The sequence below is a fragment of the Chlamydotis macqueenii genome, chromosome 22 (genome assembly GCF_036417535.1).
Source record: "Chlamydotis macqueenii isolate bChlMac1 chromosome 22, bChlMac1.mat, whole genome shotgun sequence".
NCBI classification, from domain to species: Eukaryota; Metazoa; Chordata; class Aves; order Otidiformes; family Otididae; genus Chlamydotis; species Chlamydotis macqueenii.
In genome coordinates this window covers 2,115,186-2,142,432 of record NC_141577.1, presented here as the reverse complement: position 1 = coordinate 2,142,432, position 27,247 = coordinate 2,115,186, and the positions used below count along the sequence as shown (strand labels likewise).

Here is a 27,247-nt window from a genome sequence, read left to right as displayed (position 1 = left end):
ATACATGTATGTATGTCACACTGAGAACAAACAGTGTCCTAAGTTGCCTGATCCTAGGAGACTTGGGGAACAAATACAGCTATCTGAAACTAGTTCTGATGCTGCCGTTCAGAGTCAGGGTCTGAAGCTCCCTGGCGTGGAGTGCGGTGGTTTTGTCTGGGGAAATGCTCAGGTTTCCCTGACAAGCCCAGGTAACACGCAGGTAGTTTTCAGTGATCATGTGTGAATGATTTTTTTTTTTAATTTTTTTTTTTTTTTTTTAGGTTCTACATTACCTAACCACCCAATATTGTTGATGGTGGAAGTTTGTCAGAAAACTTAGTGTTTGTATCTTTCCTACCCTGCTTTTCCATTGAATGTCATAAAGCACTAGTGCTGAAATACCACTGAGCCAACAGACAGCAAGGCTTTTAACTTACGGTGTGCGACCTGGACCGCTCTCAGGGTTGCGGCAGTTGTATTTAAGTCCCGTATAAACTTTAGCAGGAGCGGTTTGATGTTATGGCCCAGGGTTTTAACGAGCCTGCTGGATTCGGTTTCTGCGTTTGTCCTGCGCCAGGGGTTTAGGTGGGAGGGATGTTGCGAAGATATGCGGAAGGGGCTTGCTTCCTTAGTTTGTCTCTTCCTTCTCATCTTGCTTCCTCTTTAGATCCATTTTCCTTGTTGTTGGAATTGATTAAAAGAACTAGATAATAGAAACACCGTGCTCCTGGTTCCTTCAGATACGTACCTAGCACTGTCACCTTTCATTTGTGTAAGTGAAGTTAGCTTATGTGTGAAGTAGTGTGTGAGGTTAAGTGTATTCTTGAGGATCTTTGCTGACAAAGGATAATATTTCTGCGATTTCCTTGGGTACGGCCTCTAAATGCTCACAAATCCCGAATCTTGTGGATGATTTTTCCAGAAGCTGGAGTTTTGCTAGTGCAGTGCTTGCTTGCAGTTCCAAAATCCTCATTTTCCTCCAGAGCTGAGTCAGGCAGGAGCAGAAATTCCCACGGAAGCCCAGGAAGAGAGTGACCTGAATTCTGGGTGCCCGCAGCGTTTCTGTGTGGCTCATAAAGGAGCAGAGACCGCGTGCGGGCGCTCCCCAGCCCGGCTCCTTCCCACGCGGGCGCTTCTTGCTCTCGTTAGTCACCGGGAGCGTGGGCTGCCGCCTCCGCGCCGAGCAGAGGGACCCAGCTTCCCCACCCACCGCCAGAAGACAAATAGCATAAATAGGTGATGAAAAATTTCTGGTGAAAGATTTTCTATTAGAAAACGCTGTTTTGTCAAAATCTTATCTGCGTGATATAATATTTGATGGATAAGTTTTGAAAGATTCATTTCAACTTGTTTCGTTTAAATAATGTCAAAACACTTGATTTAGATGTTCTTGTTTAGTTTTGACTTTTATTATTCTAATGTGGGAGTAATTTTACTTAAACATTCATCAGGAGAAATGTTTCAGTCTTATTGAAGGAACATGTTTTGATATTTGTGAATCACTCATTTTTGGAATTTCTGCCCTGCTAAGTATTTCATGAAACTTATTGCATATGAGAAGAAAAGTAGGAACCAGGGAATATTGCCAGGATAGAAATTCCATTTTCTGACCGCTGTAACATAATAAAATGTGCTAGCTTTGTTTGCCTGCTGCTAACAAGGAGATCCCATGCGTGGTGCAGAATGAGAGCTCTAATTCTTCATTTCTCTCCCGTTCTTAAACCGGTGATTTCACTCTGTCTGTGGAGATGTTGCGGCTGGGTTCGTGCAGGGTGACAGAAAGGGACTGCACGAGCTCACAAGTGAGAGGCGAGCCCTGGGAGGAGGAGAGTGTGCAGTCAGGATCTCAGGAGCATCTGTTGCCTTTATTCTTTCTCAACAAAGAGCCGAAAGGGACTTAGTTCTCTTCGTCTGCATTTTTCCTGAGTATCTGGTAGCCTGAGCGTGTCCCCATTTAACAAAGGCAACGGAGATGCTGAACACTTGTAGCTCCCTTCTGGCTTCGGCAGTAGCGGGAGCTGCTTCGTGCATCTGCGGCCCCGTGGTGGGGTTCCTGTGGCTTCCCCTGGGATAGATCTAGAGGGAAGCTCTTCTCCTGGGTGAGGAAAGCTTAGCCTCACTGACCCCAACGGCAAAACTCCCGTGGGTTTAGGAGGACAGGGTCCCTCTTTGAGCCGGCTGTGGGCAGGAATGTGCTGCGTGTTGGTGTGTTCAGGAGTTCTGGTGCCTCTCGGTGGAAGAACCCCTGAGCGTGGAGGAGTGGCCTGAGGACTTCCAGCCCTCTGCTGCCTGTGGCCCTGGCACTGCCCGGTACGAAAGAGCCTGGGAGATGGGCGCTGCTCGCCCTGGCCCTTAACCAGGCGTGTGCATTGTTTAATAGAGGCCTGGAGTGACACGTGGTAGCGTCCACCTCGCTCTGACCAAACACCAGCAAGCAGAGCAGAACCGGGACGTTGCACGCTTCTTCCCCCGGGCACCGATGTCGCAGCCTTCGGTGGCAGCAGGAGCTGGAGGCGCTGGGCGAACGACGCCCTGCGGGACAGCTGGCTGTCAGCGTTACTGGCTCATACAGTGTTTCAGGACTCCAAGGTGTGGAAAGGAAAGGAACAACAAAAGTTTTAAAGGCTGTTGGCTTGTAGCGGAAAGCATCATCGGTTTCCCCTGTCTCTGTCAGGACACACCGACAGATGTTTAAAATCTGCATGCTGCCCTGTGATCTTGTTACTAGTTATTGAGTTTTAAAGCTGAACTTTCTTTTCATCATCCGCACTACTTGTCTTCTGCCTTTTTTTTTTTTTTTCTGGAGACTAATGTACAGTTCAGTGCTGCTTTAATATCTGAACTGTTTTATTTTTTGTCCCTTATATGCAAGTACAAATCTGAAACACTTGGATTTTCAAAGTCTGCAGGAAGATACAGAAATCCTGGCCAACTGTTTTCATGAACAGGCCAAAAAAAATAAACCTGCTTCATGAAAATTTTAATATTAAAAATTTATCTTAAATTATTTTTGGGATGCTTCATTGCCTGGCAGTGACTTTTTAGTTCAGGATGCATGCAGCAGCAGCAGGTAGGTGCCTTGTGACTTCTGTTGAAAATACAGCCGTACCTAAGAGCCTGGAGTCAGAACAATGATGAGGTGCTTGTTGTTGTTCCAACCAAATTGGAATATTAGATGGAGTAACACAAATCTCAGATTATGCCGTTTTTCTCGGTAAAGGAAATGTCATAAAAGAAGTTTCCAATTTGGTGTAAGAAATTGAAAACGGGGAGAGAAGACAGCGAGGCTGATCGTAGATGATGGGGATAAAAACGAGAGAACGTGGAAGACAAGATGAGTGCGAAGCAGATGAATAATGTGGGAGTGCCAGGGAGACTGTGAAGGAACGAGGTTTTGTAGCTAACAGTGATACCAGGCAGGGGGCCCTTGTGAAATGAAATTGTACCGAGCAGAAGATAACAGAAAATTGTGTCCCTGATTTATTTGAAGTCAAAATACACACGCAGCAAGAGATTAACGGTGTGTTTCTGTGCAGCAAGGTGGCAGCTGGCTGCGTCGGGACCACACAGAAATGGAAATGGGGTAGGAAGGGAAGGAGAAGCAGCAGACATCGCAGTGCAGCAAGCACACCCCAACAGCATCCTCTGCCAGAATGTTCTGGAGGTCCCATTTAGTGACGCGTGGGCTGTCTGCTTCAAAAGTCCTCGAAGCAGATGCAGATTGGGTCTGATATGGGTATCGCTGTATTTTTCATTGAGTTGTGATTAATTTAAGGAGGCGGTTAGGAGAGGTTGTTAGAGCCTTTCAGTGAGAGTGGTAAAAATTGTGTATTAAAGTCACAGGTCTTGGCTGCATTCTGCGCTGCTGCTGACCCCCATCCTGCGTGAGACGGTGCGGAGGGGCCTGGTGCTTTGGGGCAGTCTAGCAGCGCAGGTGTATGGCAGGTGCTGCACCAGCTCGGCATCAGAGCCTTCCTCCCATGCAACTTCTGTTTTCTTTCTTTCAGAGATTGACCAAGGGAGCTGCGGCGATCCCGGGATCCCAGCCTACGGCAGGAGAGAAGGATCTACCTTTCGCCATGGGGACAGTTTGAAGTTTGAGTGCCAGCCTGCCTTTGAGTTGAAGGGACAGAAAACAATTACCTGCCAAAAGAGTAGCCAGTGGTCTGCTCAGAAACCAGTTTGTGTTTGTAAGTCAGTGAGGAGATGGCTCTAAAATACCTTCATTGTGTGGTGAGGTGGTCACGTAAAAAGTGTGTCTGTGCTCGGTACCTGGGGTAGGACAAGGTCTCGTGGTGACAGAGGTGGCACCGGGCTGCAGCTTCACTTGCCTGAAGCCGTGGGGAGAGTTTGGTTTGGTGGTTCTCTCAGCAGAGAGGGGATGTGCGTGGGGAGCAGATGGAGATTTCGGCTTACGCTGGGACCGTGTGTTCTCTCTGCCCTCCCAGCCTTCTGGTTCAGATCCCTTCTGGAGAGAAAGTAGGGCTTTGGTGTCCCAGCCAGGAGGCATGGACACACACAGAAAATTTAAAACTTGATGCTGTTTTTTGCTGCTTTATTTTCCTTCATTATCCAACAATATTCCGACTCCCTGCTGCTGGACCTCAATTTTTAATTTGTTGCATGAGTTCTCAGCAGAAGCAGGATATTGTGCTCTCAGTAGTGACTAAGGATAAAATCTTCAGATGAAAATGAGTTACATGCACAGTCCCCGTTGGGTTTTAATGGCCTCACCGTCCTTTGAAGATGCGTTGGGCAATCTACTTTTATTGTGTTGACTGAACCTTCACTCAGAAACAATGTTGTACTTGAACATTACCAAAACTCATAAAAGTATCTGTGTTTTCCCTAATTGGTGACAAGCAAGCTCCTCTTTTTGTCTCATCTCCACTTATTTGGCTATGTTGAAGTCTTTGCCTTTGAAGAGATGCTGTAGTGTAGGGCAATGAGGCTGAACCTAACAAAAAAACAGAAAAGGAGAATTCAGCTGGGCAGCAGACAGAGGACAGAAGTGTGGGGAAAATGGATAGAGAGAAACAGAGATGTTAATTTTTAGAAGAGTGTATTGACTATGCAGGTAAGCAGATACGCTGGTGTTAGACACTCCGGTACAAAATGCTCGTTTGCAGAGTGGCAGGAGTCGATCCGTACCAAAGAGATGACAAAGCCTGTTCTGTCAGAGCTGGATCTGGGTTCTTTACGCGGGCTATTCACGGGAGAATGTGGGAAACTAGTTTCAAGTAAATGCCTTTCTTTTCAAGCACTGATTTAAGCTCTGAGCATTTGGAAATGTCTATTTGCAGAAAGGAAGGAATTAACTTGGAGTTTTGCCTTTGCCAGATGCCATGACTCCTTTCCTACTCCGTTTTCTCTATAAGCAAATGAACTGATGATGCTGATGAGCAAAATGGAGTTTCTCTGGTTGTCTTTGGAGTGGGAAGTGTTAGACCATTTCTGTGCTTAGTGTTAGAAGTGGTTTTGTGTTTTTGTTTTTGGTTGGTTTTTTTTTTTCATTTCCCAGAAGTTCAGATGAGTTTGAACAGCGAATGGCTTGGCTGAGGTTCTTGCTGACAGTTTGCAGTAAGACTGAACCCGTAATTTGTGCCCAATATCAAAGCACTGGATCGTAGCCGTATAGATAGGAGACTTCTCAGTGAAGCAGGATTATTTTTTTTGTAGGTAGATACTGTACAGGGGCATCAAATCAAGCCCCAGTCAGCACTCCATACAAAGCATACCACAGGCATGAATCTTTTAGTTAAAATAATTTCATTGTGTTCTGTTCTGTGTGGCCCTCTGGCTTTGGATATTTATGAACCAATAAGGCAACATGTAGGTAATGGAAAAAGTATTCCATAGCTCTCTACACGTTTACTCCTCTGCCTTTATTCTAGGCAGCATCTTATTAGCGTGTGTGAATTGGAATGGGTGAGATGACAAAATGTGTAACCTGGCATGAAATCCGTAGTGGGATTAGTGACAATTCTCTGTAAATGTTGGGAGACCATTAAATGTGTTGGGTGTGAGGTGGGAAAATAAGGTGACTTAATTTATATGCTGCTAGTTGGAATATGCAAACAATCCAGTGCTGCCGATTCTGGCCGCAAATGCGCGACAAATACAGACGGAGATTAAACAGCGCTGTGGTGTGTCCTGCTGTCCTGAGCAAATGATTTATAAGCAGGCAGAATTTATTGTGGAGAACTAATTTCCTGGGGCTTCGATGACAAAGCAGCACGAACCATTTAAGCAATGCATCTGCTTACGGCAACAGGTTCTTAATTCACAGCTGGCTATGCCTTCATGATAACAGACCTTCCATCTTCATCCTCTTTGTTGTTGTTGCATCCCTCAGCCATCCAGGGTGAGTACACAGGGCGCTGGAGAAACTTTGCAAGATGACTTAGTGCCTGTCTTCTGCAAACCCCTTACTAAGCCAAGTGTCCCTGGCCTTGCTACGCGTGTCCGGGTTATCTCTGGTGAGCTGAGGTACCTGAACCAATCACCCTGGAGCCTGGGAACCCGTAGTACTGTAGCTGGTTGGGGTAGCGCCATCGTCCATCCGTCTGTGCTCTGAGCTTGGTGTCTGCTTCTGTGCAATGTGAGTGTCTGTGTATCAGTGGCGACTGGATACTGAAGATCTCTGTCCCTGTTCTGCAGGCGCCTTGTAGTGCTCGAATCAGCTTTGTGGTTACTGTTGTTCACTCTGACGCTTGCGTTTTCAAAGTTCCAGCGCTGTGATACCTGTCAAAGGCTGAGGCAGTTCTCATAACCCAGGGTTACCCAGCCGTTGCTTTCGTACAGAGCTATGCTCAGTTTTCTTGAATTCTTGAAGGACAGCAAACGGGGCTTAGGAGGCATCACGCGGATGAATGTTCATGCGGATAAATGTTACCGCAGGAAAACTGTTGTGCTACTTAGATGAAGTTTGTGCTCTGATGGTAGGAACTCATAAGGGGTATAATATTCAAACTGAAGTCTACAGTTACCTGTGGCTGAGGAGATTATTAAGCTTATGAATGGGGAGCCAGCCCATAATTACAGCTATAACGGGAAGCTGGTGAGTTGTTCAGATACTGCAGTGAGAATGATGATGGAAGTCTGGATAGACGTAGTCGGGGAGCAGGACATTTTGGTAGTGCCATAACTTTCAAATACGCGATTGGAATTACTACTTGAACACACTCATCTGTAGTAGGGAAAAACTCATTATCTGAATTTTATGTGAACTATTGCAGTGGAGGGCCCTGCTACAAAACATTTTCTATGACCAAAATTTGTTTCACAAGGTTTATGTTTCCTTGCGAAGGAAGGGAAGAGCTACCATCCCCTCTGCAGGGGGGACGGTGCTCTCGGAGGGTTTCTGCGGCAGTTCAGGTCTTACAAGGTTCTTTGTGATTCCTCTGCAGCAGCTCCCGTCCCTTCTCTCCTCCTCCTCCTGTCTGTGGGCCTGTGACCTACAGCTCCTCAGTTTTCAGCCCTGCACCTTTAGCTGAATGGTTGACTCATGCCAAGCAGTGCCGTCATTTTACGTGATAGATTATGGCATAAACTGTCAGGAAAATGTCCTTCATGATCACCTCACTGAGTAAAGGCAAAGTTTTTGCCTCACCTGTCCTCTGCCAGTTGCTCTGGGAGAGTCATTTCTAAAAAGGACTTATTTTCTGAGACAAGTTTAGTTCAGTGATCTCAGACTTGCAGGCTTAAGTTTTCTGGACCCGTCGTGTGTTCTGAAGGTAACGAAAACGCAGTGAAGTAAAAAACTACGTACATTCTGATTGTGATGCATCAAACAAAGCTGCGGTGGAGGCTTCTGCACTAAGCTGAGGATATTTGGCGTCACTTGACTGTGGTTCCGCAAAGGGTGGGGATAAGTACGTGTGCACGTGTGTGTGTGTTTAAATGGGGGGGCTGTGATGTGAGTTGTGCTGTTTCAGAGTACTTCTGGGCTCCTCCAGACACTGCACATCCATTGATCTGATAGTCATTACCGGGGTCTTGGTCTTTTCATTAGTTTCTGGCGACTTTGTTGTGTTACTGTAAACTCTTTGTATTACAGACCTGCTTAGAGCAGTCATTGTGCGTATTTCCTTTGAACAGAGCAGAAGGCATTTCCCAAAGCATTTCCAGTTGCAGTTATGTTAAACGGTGTGTTTTCTTCTCTGGCTTTGGAGCCGATGTTATGCTTTCCTCCCTTCTCATTCACTTGCAATCCTCACCCCCAGCCCGTTTCTCCTCCCGCTTTGCTCGTGGTTCCGTGGTGGGCAGGGACATTGGGAAGCAGCGGCGCTGTGCCCGCTGATGCTGGAGACCTGCGCTCTCCTGTTGCGAATGGTGCGTTGTCTCCCCGACCAAACCGAGCACCGGCGGAACCCTCTGCCTTGTTGAGAGTTGTCTTTGAGGCGGTCGGCACAGCCCGGGATCCCCTGTGTTCCCACGCAGGCTGTGGCACTGACGCTCCGTCCTCTTCGCAGACATTGTGATGTTGTGCATTTTCCCAGGCTTTTGAACATCTGATTTTCCTTAATAGCAGGATAAAATCTCTCTCCTCCTCAGTGATAATTACTCATTTTTTTTTTTTTTTTTTGTTAAACCCAGATTGGCCTGCTGTAGCTCTGCAGAGAGAGGTGTGTTAGTGTGAGCTCTGAGCTGAGCGGTGACCTTTCGTGTGCGCTGGCTGCTACGAACACGCAGGATTAGCAGTTGGAAACGCAAAGTGCAGCAGATGTTTTCCCAGCAATGTACTGAACAGAACCATGTAATTTCATAGCGTTTAACAAGGTTTTCATTTAGCTCCAAATTAAATTGTCAACTGGTCATTATTCTTTCTTTTTTTTCTTCTTTTCCTGACCACTAATCACAGCAACCTATGGAGCCTTCTCCACGAAGAGTAATTTGGAGAAAAGTGTGTCTCAGGTTAGCAGTGGTAAAAGCATACTTTATCTTTTTTAATAATAGCTTTTTATCTGAGAGCGGGGTCAGCCCTTGGAGCAGCCCGCTGAAGGCAGCGGTGGGTTCTGCGTACCTGAACATGTATAAACTGAGATCGGATACCCCTTTCTGGAGAATATCCCGGGAGCCAGGAATTGTTTTATAGCCTGTGCTGGGGAGGTGGATGGTTAAGCTGATCAGAATGATCCTTTATTGTCCAGTAACTCTGTAATTGGAAATTCCAGAACTAGTTCTTTTAGAGGAGTTGATACTTTTGTCGTTATAAGGGAGTTTTTTAGACTTTGAACTGTAGCATAGGCTCTCATTCTTCCGATGAAGCCTGATCCTTTGTGTGCTTTTCGTATGATTCCTTAATTCCTCTTACTCTTTGCAGTGCTGATGGAACAGTTTGTTAACTCAAAGTGTTTTTCCCTCCTGCTGTAAATAGATTTTGTTTTTCTAGCTAACACTGGACTTGTTTATCTGCTTGTAAATGCAGTTGCCTTTAGTGGATTTTGGAAGAAGCATTTCTATGAATTTTTATTTCCAAACTGTTTTGCCATGTGGGGTTTTTTATTTTTTTGATGGGTGCTTTTATGAAGCACCCTGGTACGTTTTTCCTGATACAAGGGCAGACACAGGCTAATTACCTCTGCCAGCCAAGCTGCTGAAGGGAGCTGGTAGCTAACCTGAAGATACCAAACCTCGGCAGCACTGACCTCTGCGGAGCAGCCGGTCGCACCCTGGGTTTGTGCGGCTGAAAGCCTGCCAAGAGACGGGCTTGGGTCCTGCTGGGGCCTCTTCAGGGCCTGGGTGGCTTCTGCAGCTGTGTGACGGAGATGTGTCCTTCAGGACCTGTTAACAACGCTGCTTGCCGGTGGTCTGGGTTGGGTTCGGAGCAGCGGATGGGTGGTTAAATGCTCCTTGTCTGCGGCTCGTTCCCCTGAGCCCCTGAGATCCAGTCTGTCTGGCAGTAGGGGAAGCGAATTAACTGAAGGCAGGATTACCATGATCTCTGTATACATGTGGGATTTGTAGCTTTTGTTAACAGCCTTGTTTCACGGTTGCAGCCATGTAAGACCATTCCCTTCTTAATTTTAAGCAGGGCACTTTCCCTCAAAGCCCTTGTTCTGCGCTGCAGCCACAGTTTGTCAGAGCACTGAGATTTACGCGTTTGCTGAAGCAGACATAGATGCTGAAGTGCTGTGCTGGGCAGGAACGCACTTAAGCACCTTTTTAATTACAATGAGTTGTGTTCTAATTGTCCCCCACACACTCCCAAGATGTTTTTTTTTGGTGTAAGCTACATGAAAATCTTCCATTTCCCTTTCTGTGACTTTATAAGGGGGCTGCTTAACCAGCACCTTCTGCTTTTCCTTAAGAGTTGGCTCAAATGATCTTCCAGCGTGCCGCTGGTTGACTGAGTTGTGAAGTTTCCTGCGGTGTCTGTATCTGAGGAAAGCTGACGTCCACCTGTGTCAAACCAGAGCCCGTTTGCTCCTTGCTGTGACTTTGTCGGTGCGTTCTGCCTGGCTGTTGTAGAGCCAGAAGAAAGTCTCCTGCTGTGAGCTACGGCTGCCCATGTTCTCTTGGTTTCTGACAAATTGCTGGGGACTCGGGGTGCCTGTGCAGCCAGCCTGCTTCAGCGAGAAGGTGCAGTGATAAGGCTGGGGGGTGCGCGATGCGGTGGTGGTGGTGGCCCAGCAGATGTGGGCAGCGGGGATGCTCCTCCTGCAGAGAGCCTGCACGTGGGGTGAGCTGGAGGGGGGACCTCAGTGGTGTCCAGCCACGTTGCTGCACGCACAGCTGGCCAGAGGTGCTCCCAGCTGCGCTCTCAGTGCTGATCGGGAGGCTGCAGTTGTCTCCGTGCTTGTTATTTTACTGATTGAATCAGTGGAACTGTTACCCTGATAGGGTTTCACGCTGCTCGAAGTGAGCTGTTCTGTGCCAAGGCATCTGTCCACACTCCTGACAGCAACTGCTCAGCGGGATGGGTTGCTTCTCTTTACTTGAGTGTGAATCAGAAATGCCGCTTACTGGTTTTATCACGCGAGGAGAGGTTCCCTCTCTCCTGTTCCCGCATGTCTGCATCTGGAAAACAGGAAAGTGGTGCGTGTTACGTTGCCATCTTCAGTCTGGTCTGCAGAGAAGTTCCCTTATTCCTGCCTTGTTGAACTTCAGCGCTTTACACGTGCGGCTGGTGTTTGAGAAAGCTGCGATGGGACATTTCCAGTTTGCACGTAGAGTCGATGTGTTCAAGTTTACCTTTCAGGTTCTCTGTTGCTCCCCGCAAGCAGAGCTTCACGTGTGGCTGAACCTGCCCGTGCACCCTCTGCTGCGCTCCATCACTGCGGTGCAGCTCCGTCACGGCTGCAGTTCCGTGCTCCGGGGGTTCCTCGTCCTTTCGGCTGTTGCAGCAGCCATCCTTCACATGCTCGGCGTGCCGAGGCCGTGGGGCTGTGCGGAGAGAGTCAAGTCCCAGCCTGTTGCACGAGCAGTTTCCAGCCTGCAGGAGATAAATGTGCTGCAGCAGTTGGCAGAGAGCTCCGAGCGCTGCAGCAGAGGAAGGATGCTCTGCTAAACAGTGAAGGAGTAAACCTGGAAAGGTATGCAACAAGACCACTGACTGATCTGCTGCTTTGGCCAAAAATTGACAATTAAACCTCCGTTGTCTTGTGGGCATTGCCACTGATTCCCAGGAGAGGCTGCAGGGACGGGGAGAGCTTCCCTTGAAATAAAGAGGGGCACACAGGGAAAGGATGTTGCCGTTGTGTGGAAGCCTTGGAGCACCTCCTGAAAAACAGGTGGCTGCAGAAACCCTGGCAGACAAGCAGCCCGACACCGTCCTACTGGGGATCGACACCTTCCAGTAAGTTGAAGAAACTTATTCCTGGTAACGTAATCACTGTTCATGTTTTGAGTGGGTGGAGATGAAACCTGCTTTGGTGTTGTGGCACTCTTCCACGTGCACAGTCCAGTTCACTGATGATGTTTTCCTCAAGATCTGGTATCCAGACCCTGCCTGTTTTTCATTATTCTTAACATACCTGCCCTCCCACCCCGGTTAGCTGCTGCTGGCAGTGGCAGCTACTCCTTTGGAGAAAGCCAAAGAGTTTGTTGCTCTGAAATACGAAAAAGTTCTCCCAGGTAATATTTGCTCTAGACTCCTTTCCCTCGCCTCCCACTTGCCCTGTTGGTGCCTCAGGGTTTTAAGAAGGAAAATGCATTGTGATGCAGATGTGTTTATTGAAACAGCAGATACAGAAAGAGGAAAATACAGGATGTGAAGCACTTTGCTTCGCAGCTTGAACGGCGCGCTGAGCTTCCAGCGCTGTTAGCTATTCGGAACGTACACTTTCCTGAGTGAGGCATGCCGGTTATTAACCAGGCTCCTGCTGAGGTCCTGTTTTTCCAGTCTGTCACCAAGCTATTGCCTAGAGGAGAGATCTTCTTAGTAAGGAAAGGTAAGGCAGAAAACCCGTTACTGTCTCCAAGCTCTTTCCCAAGTGGTCAGAGTCTGTAGGAATGGTACCTGAAAGCCAAGAGGGAAGTCAGGACTTCTTACTGTTTCCATGGAGACCGAAATGATTACAGTGATTCCCTGCTTGGTTTGCAGCTCCTGAACCTGGTGCCTTTCCCGTTCCTGTGCATTGCAGGTGTGCCCTCTCCATGGGACCAGCCCTGCATCCTCACGTGCAGGACGAGCAGAGATGGAGCGTCCGGGGCCACCAGGCACGCCTCGCAGGAGAAGCGAGACTGTCTGGGAGGAGGCAGGATCTTTTCAAGGCAGAAGAAAAGAGAAGCAAGCTGTGCTTAGGCTGACCAGACAAATGCAGAAATTGCTCCGGGCTGAACGCGCAGAAACAACCGGCTGTGTTGGGGAATAACTGTCAGCTGCCTCCGTGCTCAGCTTGGCCGTGAGCATCTCACGCTGGGAGCGTAGGGCAGTACCCTCAAGCCACAGCCACGTGGCTGCTCGACTTTCTAAGACGAGAAACAATTGAGCTGTTTCTTCACTGTTTTACTGCTCTAAATGAAGGCAGAACGTTGTTAATGTTTGTGATGACTTGAATAAATACCTTGTGCTCAGTCATTAGTGATGTGGGTCTCACTGGCTTTGGTAGATGCTCTGTGCTGAGTTTTGCTGTGATTTATTCTGCTGGATTTAATAAAGGGATTTTTCTTATTGCTTTTGCAGTACTTCATCAGTGATGGTTATTGACAAAGATCAGCGCAGACTTATACATTTGAACCTCTCCTATGCACATAATGAAATGCACTCTCATAACATTTAACAACGGTAATAAATATTAATTTCCATCTCCTAGCTCAAAGCCTCAGCCTCACAGGTATTCCCAGCTCTGGTCCTGACGGACAGGCTGCGCGCGGCAGAGCTGGCCTCTGCCCGTCCGTCGTGTTTTGAGCGACTGCTGGCTCCACGGGGGCACATTGTTCCTGACTGTCTGGGATGCACAAAACAGCAGGTAGCGCTCAGCTGTCTCCCACCTTTCTTGGGAGCGATCGCCTTCGTTCTGATAGCGCGTTTCACTGTCTGTGACGTGTTGTTAAACAGCCTCTGCTTTATCCGAGCGCCCAGTGAAGCACTCCTGAGCAGGCAGAGGCTGATGTGGAGTCAGACCAAAACCCCCCTTTCACGCTGAAGAAAAACCTCTCCTGCTTAGAAAGAAAACCTTCGTATCCCAGACACTATGATCTTGTTAATGTTCTGGAGCGGTTGTTGCTTCCCGGGTGGGATGTGTCCCCCCGGGAGGTGGAGCTGAGCTCCCCGCTGCACTGAGGAGAGCTCACACGTTGGTGCTTGACCATGGGTTTGGGACATGGACATGTGGGATGGTGGTCTTTGTCCCACAACTCTGCTGCCATCTCCTGCACATGTTGTTTTGAGGAAAATTGAAATTGTCATTGATTTTTCTTTAGTGGGAACAGTGGAGCCTTTTGGGGTTGTTTTATCTGTAACTTTTTCATCTGTTGTTTTGTTTTATCTAGCAAAGGTTGATTTTACATTCTTCTCTCACTCTGCTTTTTCTTTCTTTTGTCAGCAAGTTCTTTGTTGTTGTTATTTCCCAAAATGAGCCACCAGCGCTGTGCAGTAATAGCTCTGCTAGCAACCGCACCTCTCTGTTGCTGGCTGTGTGGTACTGTAGGTCCTGTATGAATGCCAATTTACCGCTCTGGATTTAAAAATTTATAGGAGATACCTAGCTCCTGCAAGGGTTTTCTACTGCTAAGATGTTTTTCTGTGTGTGAATGCATTTATTTTCAATAACTATTCCTAGGCAGATTACACCAAGCTTATTCTGACAGAATTATTTGACAGCATCCCTTGATATTTCAGCATCTAGTAAAGAGCCGAAGTCCTGGGGATATTTTGCAGTTGGTTTTCTCTTTAATCTGTTCTCTTTGTTGCTGAGAGCAGGAAATAGATTGTGTAGCTCTTAGCCTTGATAACGTCATGGTAACGTCCATCTTACTCCATCTGAAACCATTAAGCGTTGAAGGGAGACAGAGGGAGGGTGAGCATTGAGCCAGATAATTGTATAAACTCCAACCTAAAACCAGTCTCATTCTCTGCGCGATGTCCTTTTCCCAGGTATTAGTGAGATGTATGTTCTAGGTAATGGATTTTACCAAGGGTGACGGTGGGGAACACGTACATACGGACACACGTACATAAAATATCAAAACCATGGGGTAGGTAGCACTTAAAAGGCAGCCTTACTTTTTCAAATTAGCAGACCTTGCCAGCTGAAATACAGCGTATACCAAAAACCCTTGAGAGCTACAGAGTTTTTTCGTATGCACTCTTCCTCTCAGCTTCATTTTAAGACTGGTTTTAATTATTTCCATGGGAATGGCAGTCTAGTTTGCCTCTTCTTGATAACGCCGTAGCCCAGCAGATGTCGGTGATTTATTTGCGATGGTAGAGGAATGCCCCTGCGCTGGGCTGCGGATCGCGGCTGGCCAGCGCTTGCTCCGCGTTGTCCCAAGGCCCTGGCGCTCGGGGGAAGCTTGGCAAAGTTCTCGGACTGTTCCTTGGTGCCCCAGGATCAACGGCAGATTGACTCACAGCTCCTTCTCGAATCAATCACTGACGCCTGGCAGTGAATGGAGCACTGAGCCCTTCCTTTCTCCAGTTGTCTCCGAGAAGCAAAGCGGTTGGGAATTTGCAGGAATCACCCAGCTCAGGGGATGAGGGGGCGGGGGAACACGGCAGAGCGGCTCGTAGCGGCATTGTGATTGATGGTGATTTCTTATTGCAGTTTCCTGCTTTTTCAACTTCACCACCCCATCTGGGATTGTGCTGTCACCAAATTACCCTGAAGAATACGGCAGCAGCTTGCACTGCGTGTGGTTAATTATAGCGAAACCCGAGAGCCGCATTCACTTGGCTTTCAATGATTTTGACGTGGAGCCCCAGTTTGATTTCCTAGCCGTGAAGGATGGTGGGACTGCTGAATCCCCGGTGCTGGGGACCTTCTCAGGAAACCAGATCCCCTCCTCTCTGACCAGCAGCGGTCACGTAGCCAGGCTGGAGTTCCAGACTGACCACTCCATGGAGAAGAGAGGCTTCAACATAACCTTCACCAGTAAGTGTGTGGTCCTTCTTTCTAGATCCCATGTCAAGCTCTAAATTCTTGTTGGGGACTAACAGTCAAGAGTTTGATCTCACTAAAACCATTGCAAATCCAGAGTAAGTCTGAAAATTGGGGATTACTTTAGGTTTGCAGTTGGATAATTGAGGATTGGTTTCAAGCTTGATGGCACAAGTTCCTTTTGGCTGAGAAGTTTGTGTTGTCCAGTGGAGAAGCAGTTTGGCCCTGGATTACCAGGGTTTCTGTTCTCCTGTCAGGCTGCAGCTCGCTGTGTTGCATGGGCTTTCTGCTCGCTGGGGCAAGATCAGGAAGAGCTGTTAGGTCTAAGGGTTGTGTTCATCAGTCAGCGCTGTCCTCATTTGCTGATACCTAAAAGCATGCAAGACTTTGAAGATAAAGAAAAACATGTAGCAACGTCTTATAGTATAAAGCACTGAAACTTTTACAGGTACATTTGGCTTCACTAAGTCCAGTCTTCAAATCTGAAATGAATGCTCTGGTAGTTCTGTCCTCGTCCTATAATTTTCTAAAGAGCGTTGTTAAACCTATTCAGCAGAACTGATAAATGACTTTGTTATAACAGCCTTTAGTGGCACAGCTGAATTAATAGCCTTTCAAGCTATGATTGCAAATCCTCTATTAAAAAAAAATAAAAATCAGAGGTCTTAAGAAGTGATTTGCCACGCTACAGCAGGATGAAGGTTCATCAGATGAAGTAGCTCGTGTGTGGTAGTATCTCATACCCAGGACTGAGCCCTGGATCCTGTAAGCAGAGAGACACCTCATCCAGAAACGCTGGTGGTGCCCTCCCATACGCATCTCCGATACATGACGTACCCGTGTTGGGAGTTGTGGCTGTCCCCTGTGTGAAGACGTATTTAAAGCAAATTTTTTTTATTGTTGTAAATGACTCTGAATTATGCGTGAGTTAATCTGCTCTGACTGCTTGAACTACCGAAAGGAGCTCCCGAGCCTTTCTCAGACACCTTGCCGTGCTTCCCTTTGGTGAGGTATCAGAGAGGAGACAACACAGGGACAGACGAAGAGCCCGCAGAACAGGTTCCGCCTGTGTTTTCCCCTTCAGCAGTGCGTATAACGAGGTGGTGTAAGAGTGACGGTGCTCTGTAGGAAGCCCGGAACTCATCTGAATTTGGTCAGGTGCATTAAGGATACTAAAAGCGTGTGTGTGTAATTAATCTGGATACTTTAATCTTTCATATGCTGCTCATCTCTCAAGACCACCTCCCAGCAGAGGAAGATACAGTACATAATTATGCACTTAATAGGGAATTAAGGCTGTGGACGTACTTTTGGATTGGTTGGCTGGCCTGGTTTTCCACTGCTGGAGAAGGGCAGGCCTTCAGACAGAGCTGTGTCTGTGCAGTTCCACACGCGGCTTTACAGCACCTGGGAAAGTAATTGCTCTGTGTCCTTCATTTTGTCCTAGTGATGATGACAAGCAAGGTCAGGACTGTGTGGCAGTCGATCACAGAACAAGCCGAGAGGACCCTTACTTTTAACTGCAGGGCCTTAAAGCTTTCATTTTTTCTCGTTAAGGGTTGTCTTCTGTCCCCTCTATGCAGATGCATGCACTGCGGTATTTTGAGTTTTAAAAAATCTTTCTCTACTTTGACTATTTGTGCATGTTCATGTGTGAAAGATTTCTAAGCGGATAATTTTGTTCTGCAGGCTCTTTTCTGGCCCCTGTATCTCAGCACCTCTTGGATGCAAACGGTTTTAATCTCATCCTTCCGCTCTGAGGTTGTACATGGACACTTAGAGTAGAGACAGGGAGCAGAAAAATTTAAGTGAGCTCAACTGGATGAAAAGTTGACTGGTGGGAACTCATACTGGGATGTCTTAGCAGTTTAGAGAAGAGGTGGTGATGTGATTTCTGCCACAGGCTGACTCAGCCGTGTGGAACACAGTAGCTTTGCTAGGCCAAGTTCAAGTCCATGCTGCTTGGTTGTCCCTGTGAGGAGGGCCCACTGTCCAGGGGCGAGATCAGCTACTGTTGTCTCCATAGCAAAGATATGAAACTACTGTTTAATTCCTAAGTTTGTGGTCCAACTTTGGACAGAGGTGAGGGAAACAAGTCACTCACTGTTCTCTTATCTTTCTCTCTCAGCGTTTAGGCATAACGAGTGTCCTGACCCCGGCGTGCCTGTGAACGGGAAGCGGTTTGGTGACAGCCTGCAGCTGGGCAGCTCGGTGTCCTTCCTTTGCGATGAGGGCTTCATTAGGACCCACGGCTCAGAGACCATCACCTGCATCTTGAAGGAAGGAAATGTGGTCTGGAACAACGCGGTGCTCAGATGTGAAGGTAAATTTTAAATTTTATCGTCTTTCCTACCAGTCTGCACGTGCAGCCCGGAGGGAGAATGATCCATGGGTGTTTGCAGCTTTTCAGGAAAAAGGACAGGAGTTCTTGGGGCTTTAATACAGATTTAAAAGCTAGTCCTCTAAAGCTTCTACTGTGGGAAAGAATTGGGAAGAAAGAGCTCATTAGAAGTGAAGAGTCTTCCTCTGCGCCCTGCTCTCAGGGAAGTGACGCCCTGCCCTGGTATTTACGACAGTTTCAATAACTGGGACTGTGCTATTGAAAAATAGTGCTGTAATATTAAGAAGTAATTTCAGTAATTGGTCATGCATTGTTCGAGTGGCTGAGCAGCAGAAGTGCACAATCTAGTCCATTGTCTTTCATATTGAAAGAAGATATCAATTCTGTTCAGTAATTTTTATGTAATAAGCTGGAATTTTTATATTCTTGTGTAGTTTTTCTTTTGCAATCAGCTGACAATAGAATGTCTGTAGGTTTGAGTCAGGGGTTTCATTACTCACAAGCATGAGCCTTTAAGTTGATGTATCTGTAAGTGTAGAAGTGAAACACATTAAATAATACACTTTTACTCAACTGTTATCTTTGGAGGCTCTGATAACCATATGCCATTAAGTTGTGCTTTTTTTCCCCCTGTGATCACAGTGGTGATTTCTCTGAATCACCCTTCACTGCGCACTCAGTTAAGTGTAGGTTTTAATGAGCCTTTTTAAACAGGGAGGAAGCATATAGATCTAAAGTACTGTTTAGTGCTTGAAAAAATTAATGGGAAAGAAAGAGGCCAAAATAAAGGAGTTGAAAGATGGATAGAAGTCCTGACAGGAAATTGTGTAGCTTTGGGGCAGAAAGGAGCCTCTTGTTAAAAAATAATTGGATCAGATTCAGTTGAGATCAGCTGGCTTTCATCTGGCGTCCTTCAGATGAGCAGTGTGGGTTTAGGTCCGGGCTTATGTTGGTATCTAAGGTCACATCATGTGTGACGTTTTGTAGCCCTTGTGCAAAGCTCGCGCTGCTTTGGAGGAGCAGGATCCCTGTGGTCCGCGGCAGTGGGGGGTCGTGGGGTGACGGGCGCGCGGTGCCCTGCGGGAGCTCCCGAAGGCTGTGACAGTAACGCGGTCACGCTGCCGTGCGAGGCGTGTGACCAGCACTAACGACTTGGCTCAGCAGGACAGGAAGAAACCCCTGGGTGATGAATCCTGCAAAGGGCTGAGCAGGGAGAGCACAAACTCACAGGAACAGAAACGCTTTTCCATCCTGTTTGATCTCTAAAGGACAAGACGCTGCAGTTATTTAGGGCTAGAGGATTTTGTACCTCTGGTCCGTCCAATCCAGTGTCCTTTTTCCAGAAAAGATGATAATGTGCCTTTAGCTTCTGCTGATGGCACCAGGGGACCACAGTGTGGAATAAACGCCGTAGTCTTGTGATGTCTCTTGTGGAAGAAAAGACATGACTCAATTACCATGGATATGAAAGATTTTCTGGCACCTGCAGTTGCTGAAATGCAAACTGACCTTGCCGTTTTCTCTGGTTTTATATCTAGTAATTATTATTATACCCTGTTCCCTTAGAGCTGCTGCACAAGGTCAGGATACTGACTCACCAGATACAGCAGCAGGCTGCTACATCGTCACTTTAAGCTGACAAGGCAATTTCCTACCAGTTAGAGGTGTTACTTCATCTGGTTCTGAATGTTTTTAACACATGAGAAACAAGAATGCATGACGGCCATTGCGTGGCAGGACAGCGCTACCTGGGAGGGAGAGGTGTGTCTGATCGTGCTACAGCTTCTGTGATGCTCTTCACCGAATTGTGTCTTTTTTCTTGTCCCCAGCGCCGTGCGGGGGCCACTTGACATCGCCCAGCGGAACAATCCTGTCCCCTGGCTGGCCCGGCTTCTACAAGGACTCGCTGAGCTGCGCCTGGGTCATCGAGGCCCAGCCGGGCTACCCCATCAAGATCACATTCGACAGGTGCTGACCCTGGACTGCTCAAAATTTCCTGTTGGTGTTGGTGGTTCCAGCAGTGCTGAGTGGGAGCCACCCCCAGAGGAAAAGAGAACGAACTGCTCAGCGTTGTGTTTGGCAGTGAGGTTCTCTTTTTCTCTTTTTTTTTTTTTCTTTTTTTAAAAAAAAAAACCCCAATTCCTGACAAGACATAAAAATTCACCCAGTGTTCAAGAAGTAAAGTTGGAAAATGGCGATTTTTCTCTTTTTGTTTTGACTAACTCCTGCTAATTTGCAGTGCTATTTTAAACACATGTAGGACACATTTTTGGAGGCTGAGCTCCCACGTGCTCAGCCTGCCGGGGAGAGGCGGCAGCGAGGATCTGGCCCTGACTCAGGGGTGCCGAGTCTCTTGCCTTGCCCTGGGCATCACTGTCTGAGGAGGGGAATGCTTTCTTGAACCCGGGATGTGTGTCTGAGATGTGACTGTTCGTTGTAGTGTAAGATGCTTGTTGCTACAAAGACTGTCTGGTGTCAGCGGATGAAGGATCAGAAAGAAACCAAAATGCATAGGAGGGGAATGACTGTCCGGCAGCGGAAGGTCAGGCAGTAGAAATGGACCCACGGCCTGTGCTGCCTTCTGGTCATTAGAGCACGTTCAGAACTGCAACAAAGAAAAATTAGCCATTCTGTTTTTTTCATAGACTTATTTTTGTGTCCTTTCCAGATTTAAGACTGAGGTGAACTACGACACCCTGGAAGTGCGAGATGGCCGCTCCTATTCGTCCCCGTTGATAGGTGTCTATGATGGGACTCAGGTGCCCCAGTTCCTCATCAGCACCAGCAACTACCTCTACCTCCTCTTCACCACTGACAAAAGCCACTCTGACATAGGCTTTCAGATCCGATATGAAAGTAAGTGCACATTATTCACGTAATTACGTGCTCTCCAGCAGCACAATGGCCTCAATCAGGGGCCCGTTGGACTCGCTTCTCCCCTTTGCCTGCCAGTCACTGCCATTACGGTGATTGGAGGATGTGACGCTACTGCAAGTGAAGTAGCAGTTTCTGCTTCCCCCCCCCCCCCCCCCCTATTTTTTAGTGTTTTTTATTTTAGCACCTACAGAATGTCATTCATTTTAGGAGGCAGAGCTGAGTTCCTCTGTCCGTTTCATCCTCTTGTTTTGCGGATAATCAGTAGGACATTGAATGAGCTCAGAGGGGGAGCGGAACTTTCCCCAGGGTAATCTCTGCCCCTTGCAGCGGGCTCTGCAGCCACAGAGTGGTCTGACGTGAGTGGGTTTGTTTGCCACAGCTGTGAAGCTCCAGTCAGACCACTGCTTGGATCCGGGGATCCCAGTAAACGGCCAGCGCCACGGGAATGATTTCTACGTGGGAGCGCTGGTGACATTCAGCTGCGATTCAGGCTACACCCTGAGCGACAGTGAAGCCCTGGAGTGTGAGCCGAACTTCCAGTGGAGCCGGCCGCTGCCCAGCTGTGAGGGTAAGGAGTGCGGAAGATAACATGCAGGAGATGGCAAACGCCTCGTTGCAGATCTGCTGCAAAAGAAAAGCAGCGATTTTTGCAATGACAGTGAAGTTCACGTGACATTTGATCTGTGTGTTTTGTTTGATTTTGGTGGGTTTGGCTTGGTTTTGACATTTGGAAGAACTGACATCTTTCCAGCTAATGATGGCTTTTGAATTATTTAATTCTTTTTTTTTTTTTTTTTTTTTTTTTGCAGCTCTGTGTGGAGGTTACATTCGTGGTTCCAGTGGTACCATCTTATCCCCAGGCTTCCCTGATTTTTATCCAAATAACTTAAATTGCACGTGGACAATAGAAACATCCCATGGAAAAGGTGAGAAACCTTTTGCTTAGAGCGGTTTTAGAGGATGGTGGCCAGTGGGGGACAAGTGCTCCCTGTGTAAACCAAGAGTTTCTCTCTCAGTAGTGATGGGTACCCACGTGTGTGGCCAATTGCTGTTCTTGCCACCACCCAAACGTTGTCTGCGGACAAGATGCAGAGGTTTTTGGTATCACATCTCTTAATCCTTTTAAAGTGGAGAGGATTAAGAGGGAAAGATGGTCCTATATCAGCCCCCCAGATCTGAGAGCCTGTGCCAGGCGTTATCTTAGGTTTCAGACCTTTGTGGCAGTCTCCCCTGGAAAGTTATCTGTGGTTGGGTACCTGGTATTGCTGGGAACGCCACACAGAGGAACGGGGAACCCCCGCTGACCCCACTGCAGTAACGTTTGGTACTCAGTAGTACTTTCAGCCATATTTTTCTTTGCAGTGCTGGATCACTACCTGGGTAATGTTTTACAGATGGAGGAGTGGAAGCATGCAGTAAATCATTTCCAGACACAGGACAGAACTCGGGCGCTCGGTTCCCAGCTCTGTCCTGGTTCTGCAGCTCTCGTTTCCATGCTAGCTAAAAGTATTGCCAGCACAGAGGCAAAGCGCAGGTCTATTCAGTCCAGCCTCCTGTGCAGCACAGGCCAGCCTTTTGTCTTGGAGGAAAATTTAAAGAAAGTGTTTCTTTGATGGTTAGAGGCCAAGTTCTGTGTACAAAGGCGGGAGGTAATCTCTCCTGCTCCAGTCAGTATCTGCCTGAGGTAAGCACAAAGGGTATAAACCCTTTCTGTAACTTTATGCACTCTTACGTAAGTGTCTCATGGTACCGGATATCAGCACGACGGGAGCTATCATGAGCCAATTTTGCAAATACCATTTGTATTACAGCAAATAAACTTGTCAATGAACAGCACAGTGCATTAAGGCAACCGTCGCATGCTGTGAAAAGTATTCTGTTGAGCAGCAGCAATCCACTCTTCATTAATCCACTCTGCCTTGGATTCAGCTCTCTGGTGAGACACTGCATTATCCTGTAGCTAAGCAGAACACAGCAAACTGACGTTCTTTTAAATGAGAAAGTGCAGCTCTGATGGCCTGTGTGCTTTTATAGCAACATGAGAAGAAAGTATTCTGACCAAGTTAAGCAAGGCTCAAAAAAACACGGTACATTTTCAAGTAGCAGCGGTATGTCTATGCAAGTGCACGGGCTTTTTGTCACCTGTCCTGTAAAAGATCCTGCTGTGGCCAATTCAGTAGTACAGGAAACAGCACATCCTTTGGAGCGGTTCAGAGTGACCCTGTTCTGCGTCATCCAAAGAATTAAACCCTGGATCTGACCGTCTTGAACTGGACCATGTTTGTCACGCTAGGAGAAACTGGGTGTTGAGCTCTCTGGAAAGCTGGTCCTAGCTTTAGCGGCCGGAAGCTTATGAGCTTCTTTGGCAATTCTAGCCTTAGCTGCAAGTAGTGAATATTAGAAAGTCAAACCATGAGCTGCTCTGTAAAGCAAGCTAATTGTATTGAAAATGTATGGATCTCCAAGCCTTTGACAAGAGCTTCAGCTTTTCTTACCTATCAGGGTGTGCTGCAAAGGTGGGGATAAGATTCTGAGAGAAGTTGCATGTGTTTGAAGTAAGAGACTCCTCTAACACCAGTGAAAGGAGCGTGTTCATGTTGTTTCGTATTCCCATCCCTTTCTTTCCCCGCTGCTGGTATCCTTCCTACAAGGTTGTTCTCCAGGAGCTGGTTAGAAGTGAGCTGCGGAACATGGTGGGATCCCGCTCCTTGCACAGGTGCCCTTCTGCGGGCACAGGGCTGCGGCTGCTGGCGGCGGTGCTTTGCCTCGAGGCAGCATCACCCTTCTTGTGTTTGTGGAGCTCTCTGGACTGGGAAGGCTTCATCCGGGCAGTGCTTGGATGCAAGAAATCTCCAAATCCAGTTAGGGGTGAGGGCAAGAGGAGAAGATCGGAAGAGGACTTTGTCCAGTTATAATAAGCTGGCACGTAGCCGGTTACACCTCAGGAGCAGCTCTCCCTCCGTGTGCCTGCGGTTCAGGCGAGTTGTTTATTTACCAGGGCAGTGAAAGGAGGAGGTGAACAAAGATAGATGTCCTTTTCTCTAATGTTCTGTGGAAGATGGTGAAATGTGTTTAGGTGCTGGGCTGTGTCGGTGGGAGTGTGCGTACGCATACACACGTACGTATGCCTCCTTTATCTTGGAACAATCTTCTCTCTTTCTGAGTGATCTGCTTGCCCAGCTGTCACTGTGTTAAACTGCTGTGTAATGCACTGCAATAAGCTCCTCCTGGCTCTTTTCAGCATTCCTGCAACGTTTCTTCTCATTCTTCAGTGAAGAGCAGTGGAACAGAGTGATCCTGAGGCAGAGCAGTAGCTGCTGAAACGGAGCGACGGAGTGAGCTCGGTCCTTGGAGGACAGAACGGCCTTTACAAGCAGGGTGTCCCTGAGCCCTGTTCTCCGCTAACTTCATCGGCAGCGCGCTTGCGGTGCAGTCTGCTCGCCGGGCTTTGGCCTCGTCTTTCAGTTCCCTGTTCTTGGGGACCATGGGGTGGATCGGTGATCCCTGGTCCATTTGGTGCTTGCTAAACCCAGAAGCTGTCACGATTCTGCTGCCAGCAGGATTAACAAGCAGGGGATGTAGTTACGTGATGTAAATGTTTGCTGGTGTACCTAATTTTTCTTATTCTAGTTTTAAGTTTCCCATGTCCACCTCTACTAATACCTTACAGCTTGGGCTTGCGGCACTGCTGCTGTCCCGGGCCTGGGAGGTCATTCAGTTCCCGTTAAACAGGATAGCGCTCTGGGCTCGTGCCTCCCCGTCTGCCGGACCGGTCCCTGCCGCGCCAGTGACAGAGCAGGGATGATCTGCATCATAAAAACTGGTCCCAAGTTATCCGCTCCCAGATCTTTACGAACATCTCACACATGGCCAGCACATGAGTCCCCTAATTGAAACAAGTTGGTGGTTATAGGAGTTATTTTTATGTGGCTGCAGACACTGACTTACTTTATGGATTCATGAGCTGTGCAATTTGAGTTTAAAAGCAGCTTAATTTTAAAGGTATTTAAATGCTTAAAGAGAGACTGTTATTTTTAATCTGAGAACTTCAGAGTGATTTCTTTTCCCTGTAATTTGTTTTGTTGTTTCTATTACAGCGAATGGGAAAAAAAAATTCCCTGCATTTGCAGAGACCTTTTGTGCCACAGTGAATTTCAGACCAGAGCAAAGGTTTATTCAGAGTCACAAATCCTTGGGAGTGAGTTTGTCACTAGCCCTCACGGCCGCAGTTACACAGCCCTGGCCTGGCTTTGCTGCTGGAGAGGCCTCGCGCTGCCGTTTTGGTCACCTTCAATGGCCTGGAGCCAGGGCTGTCCTCCCGCTTCTGGGGACCGAGTTACACTTTTGTGTTTCTCTGGTGGTGTGTTGATTTCGGTGGAGTGATATTATTTCTGTTCCTTAGGTTGCGTTTTGTAAGGATAAGCGTATAAATTTACTGTGTCTTGGTGAACAGGGTAAACTTAAGACGTTTTCTGTTCACTGCATCTCACAAGGTTTCCAGGCCAAAGCAGTCGTATCTGTTTTCAGTTGACTGTACTGCTGGTGAGGAGAATAAACATTTGGAGACTAATAGATGTTTCCTGCCATTGTGGAGTTCTGCGGGGGAAACAGTGGAATTGAATTTTTTTTTCTGCCAGGCTCCATTTAGTATCTACCTGGGTAGAAGAAAGGAAATGGGGAAGTTGAGACCTCTTTTGGTCATCACTAAGCAGTGAGCCACACAAAGGCCTCTGCATGAGACGCTGGAGGTCAGCAAGGTGCAACGAGCTGTGTGGTAGGGCTGAAGGTGGGGAGAGGACAGGCTGGTGGAGTAGAGCCTGCGAGCCCTGCTCCTTCCCAATCTAGGGATTTCTGTGGGAAAGGCTTTGTACTGGTTACCAGCCTCTCTGCCCTTCGTTTCTTGGAAGGAAACTGCTTGCATGTGAGCAGTAAACCTTCAAAAAGAAATTGGATGGACGTAAATGGAATATTCAGTTATAATTTGTTGCTGACAACAAGCTGTTGGATGGATATTAAATCGCACGCTCCAGAGCTTTAACCAATCTCTAGATGGGTCTCATCCTGATCTCCAGAAATGAATGGGGAATGGGGGGCAAGGAGGAGATTATGCCTCTGATCCATGTTTACAGATTTTCTGGGCTTGCTTTTGAAGCAGCTGATGCAGTACCTTGGCAGAGATGGGATGCAGAGCAAGACAGCCCTCGAGTCTCCCCAGGCTGGCAGTCTCTGTGGTGTTCATCACTGGCTTAAGTGAAATAAGTTGGTCGTGCCACTGGGCACTCCCGGCTCCTGCGAGGAGGTGGGGATCGGCCTGTGACGGATGAAGAGCGGATGACAGGACCGGTGTTTGCGCGGAGGAGCCTGTTGCCCTGCAAGTAGCCCTGTTGAGTTTGGGGGGGTGTGAGGAGCCTAAAGCCCAGCTCCGCGGGGCCTCGGGACCCTGCCCCGTGGTGGTCAGAAAGTGTGTGGAGATCTTTGGCTGAAGGAAGCCGTGTGAATGCAAAGAGGGTTTTTATTGCCTGGCATCGCTTTAGCTTGCTAACTTCGCGTGGTGGTGATGTGACGGGGTTTCTGATAGAAGATCTTGCCTTGCTTTGCTCTCTGAAAGCTGTCACTGCCATTTTTTGTTTTTCAAAGATGGAATTATTTTGCAGAGAATAAGTGTTTCTAATTGCATTTGAATTCCAGCATGAAAAATTACCTAGCTTGGAGGCTTTTGGAGAGCCTGAAGTACTCACTCTTTCGTGTCTGTGGGTGTGAAGAATGCTTTAAGTGATCCTTCAGTCCTTTCTTTTCCGTTTACAAATGCAGCGAGGTCATGGCCTTCTCACCAAAATGTTTCAAATTTTGAAATTTAATTTGGAAGCAAAGACAAAATAATTTTCCTCTGTCTTTTCTTTCTGTAGCTGGATCTGCTGTGGGTTTCATTTTTGTCAGTTTAATGTGGATACAAGTGTAGGATTCTCTTCGCCTCTAAGGTCTGTTGTGGCTGGCAAGAGCTGAGCGAAGCACCCTGGCTCTGGTCCCTGCCAAAATCTGCCATGGCCGCACATGCGCTTCCCACCATGGTCCTGGGAGCGGGTGACGAGGAGGGAAGGGTTGGCAGCAGCCCCCTCCCAACGGGACAGGGCTGTGCTGGGCCCTGGGGCAAGGTGCTGGGGTTTTGCTGGGAGGGAGCGTGGCTGCGTGACACAGCCCTCACTTGGGAGATGCACGTGAACCGCTTACGAGCTGCGATGGCTGAGGACACTGTTTTGTCCGTGCGTGGTCTCTCCTGTTGTCCTCTAACATCTGGGGACCAACACTCAGTCCCGTCGTGGGAAGGTGTAGGAGATCCCTGCAGTGGCACTGCTGGCGTACTTCGTGTTCTGGAAAAGCCTCTCTGACCTTCATACTTGGCCCAAGTCCTATTTTTGTAGGTACGAATTCCTTCCAGAACACAATTTGGTTTTGTTGTTTTCAAGTTCTCACAACTACAGCTTTTAGTGTTCTTGTTACCCAT

The 27,247-nt window shown here is 47.7% G+C and overlaps 1 protein-coding gene across 1 annotated transcript in view; it reads left to right on the top strand.

Annotated features, from left to right (window-relative positions):
- CSMD2 (CUB and Sushi multiple domains 2) overlaps nucleotides 1-27,247 on the top strand; it is a 288,643-nt gene that overhangs the window by 157,229 nt on the left and 104,167 nt on the right. Inside the window, exons 13-19 of the mRNA XM_086764833.1 lie at nucleotides 3,990-4,172; nucleotides 15,195-15,521; nucleotides 17,656-17,850; nucleotides 19,698-19,836; nucleotides 20,537-20,724; nucleotides 21,125-21,313; nucleotides 21,555-21,671. Of these exons, the coding sequence (XP_086620959.1) occupies nucleotides 3,990-4,172; nucleotides 15,195-15,521; nucleotides 17,656-17,850; nucleotides 19,698-19,836; nucleotides 20,537-20,724; nucleotides 21,125-21,313; nucleotides 21,555-21,671 (1,338 nt within the window). The remainder of the gene's footprint in view (nucleotides 1-3,989; nucleotides 4,173-15,194; nucleotides 15,522-17,655; nucleotides 17,851-19,697; nucleotides 19,837-20,536; nucleotides 20,725-21,124; nucleotides 21,314-21,554; nucleotides 21,672-27,247) is intronic.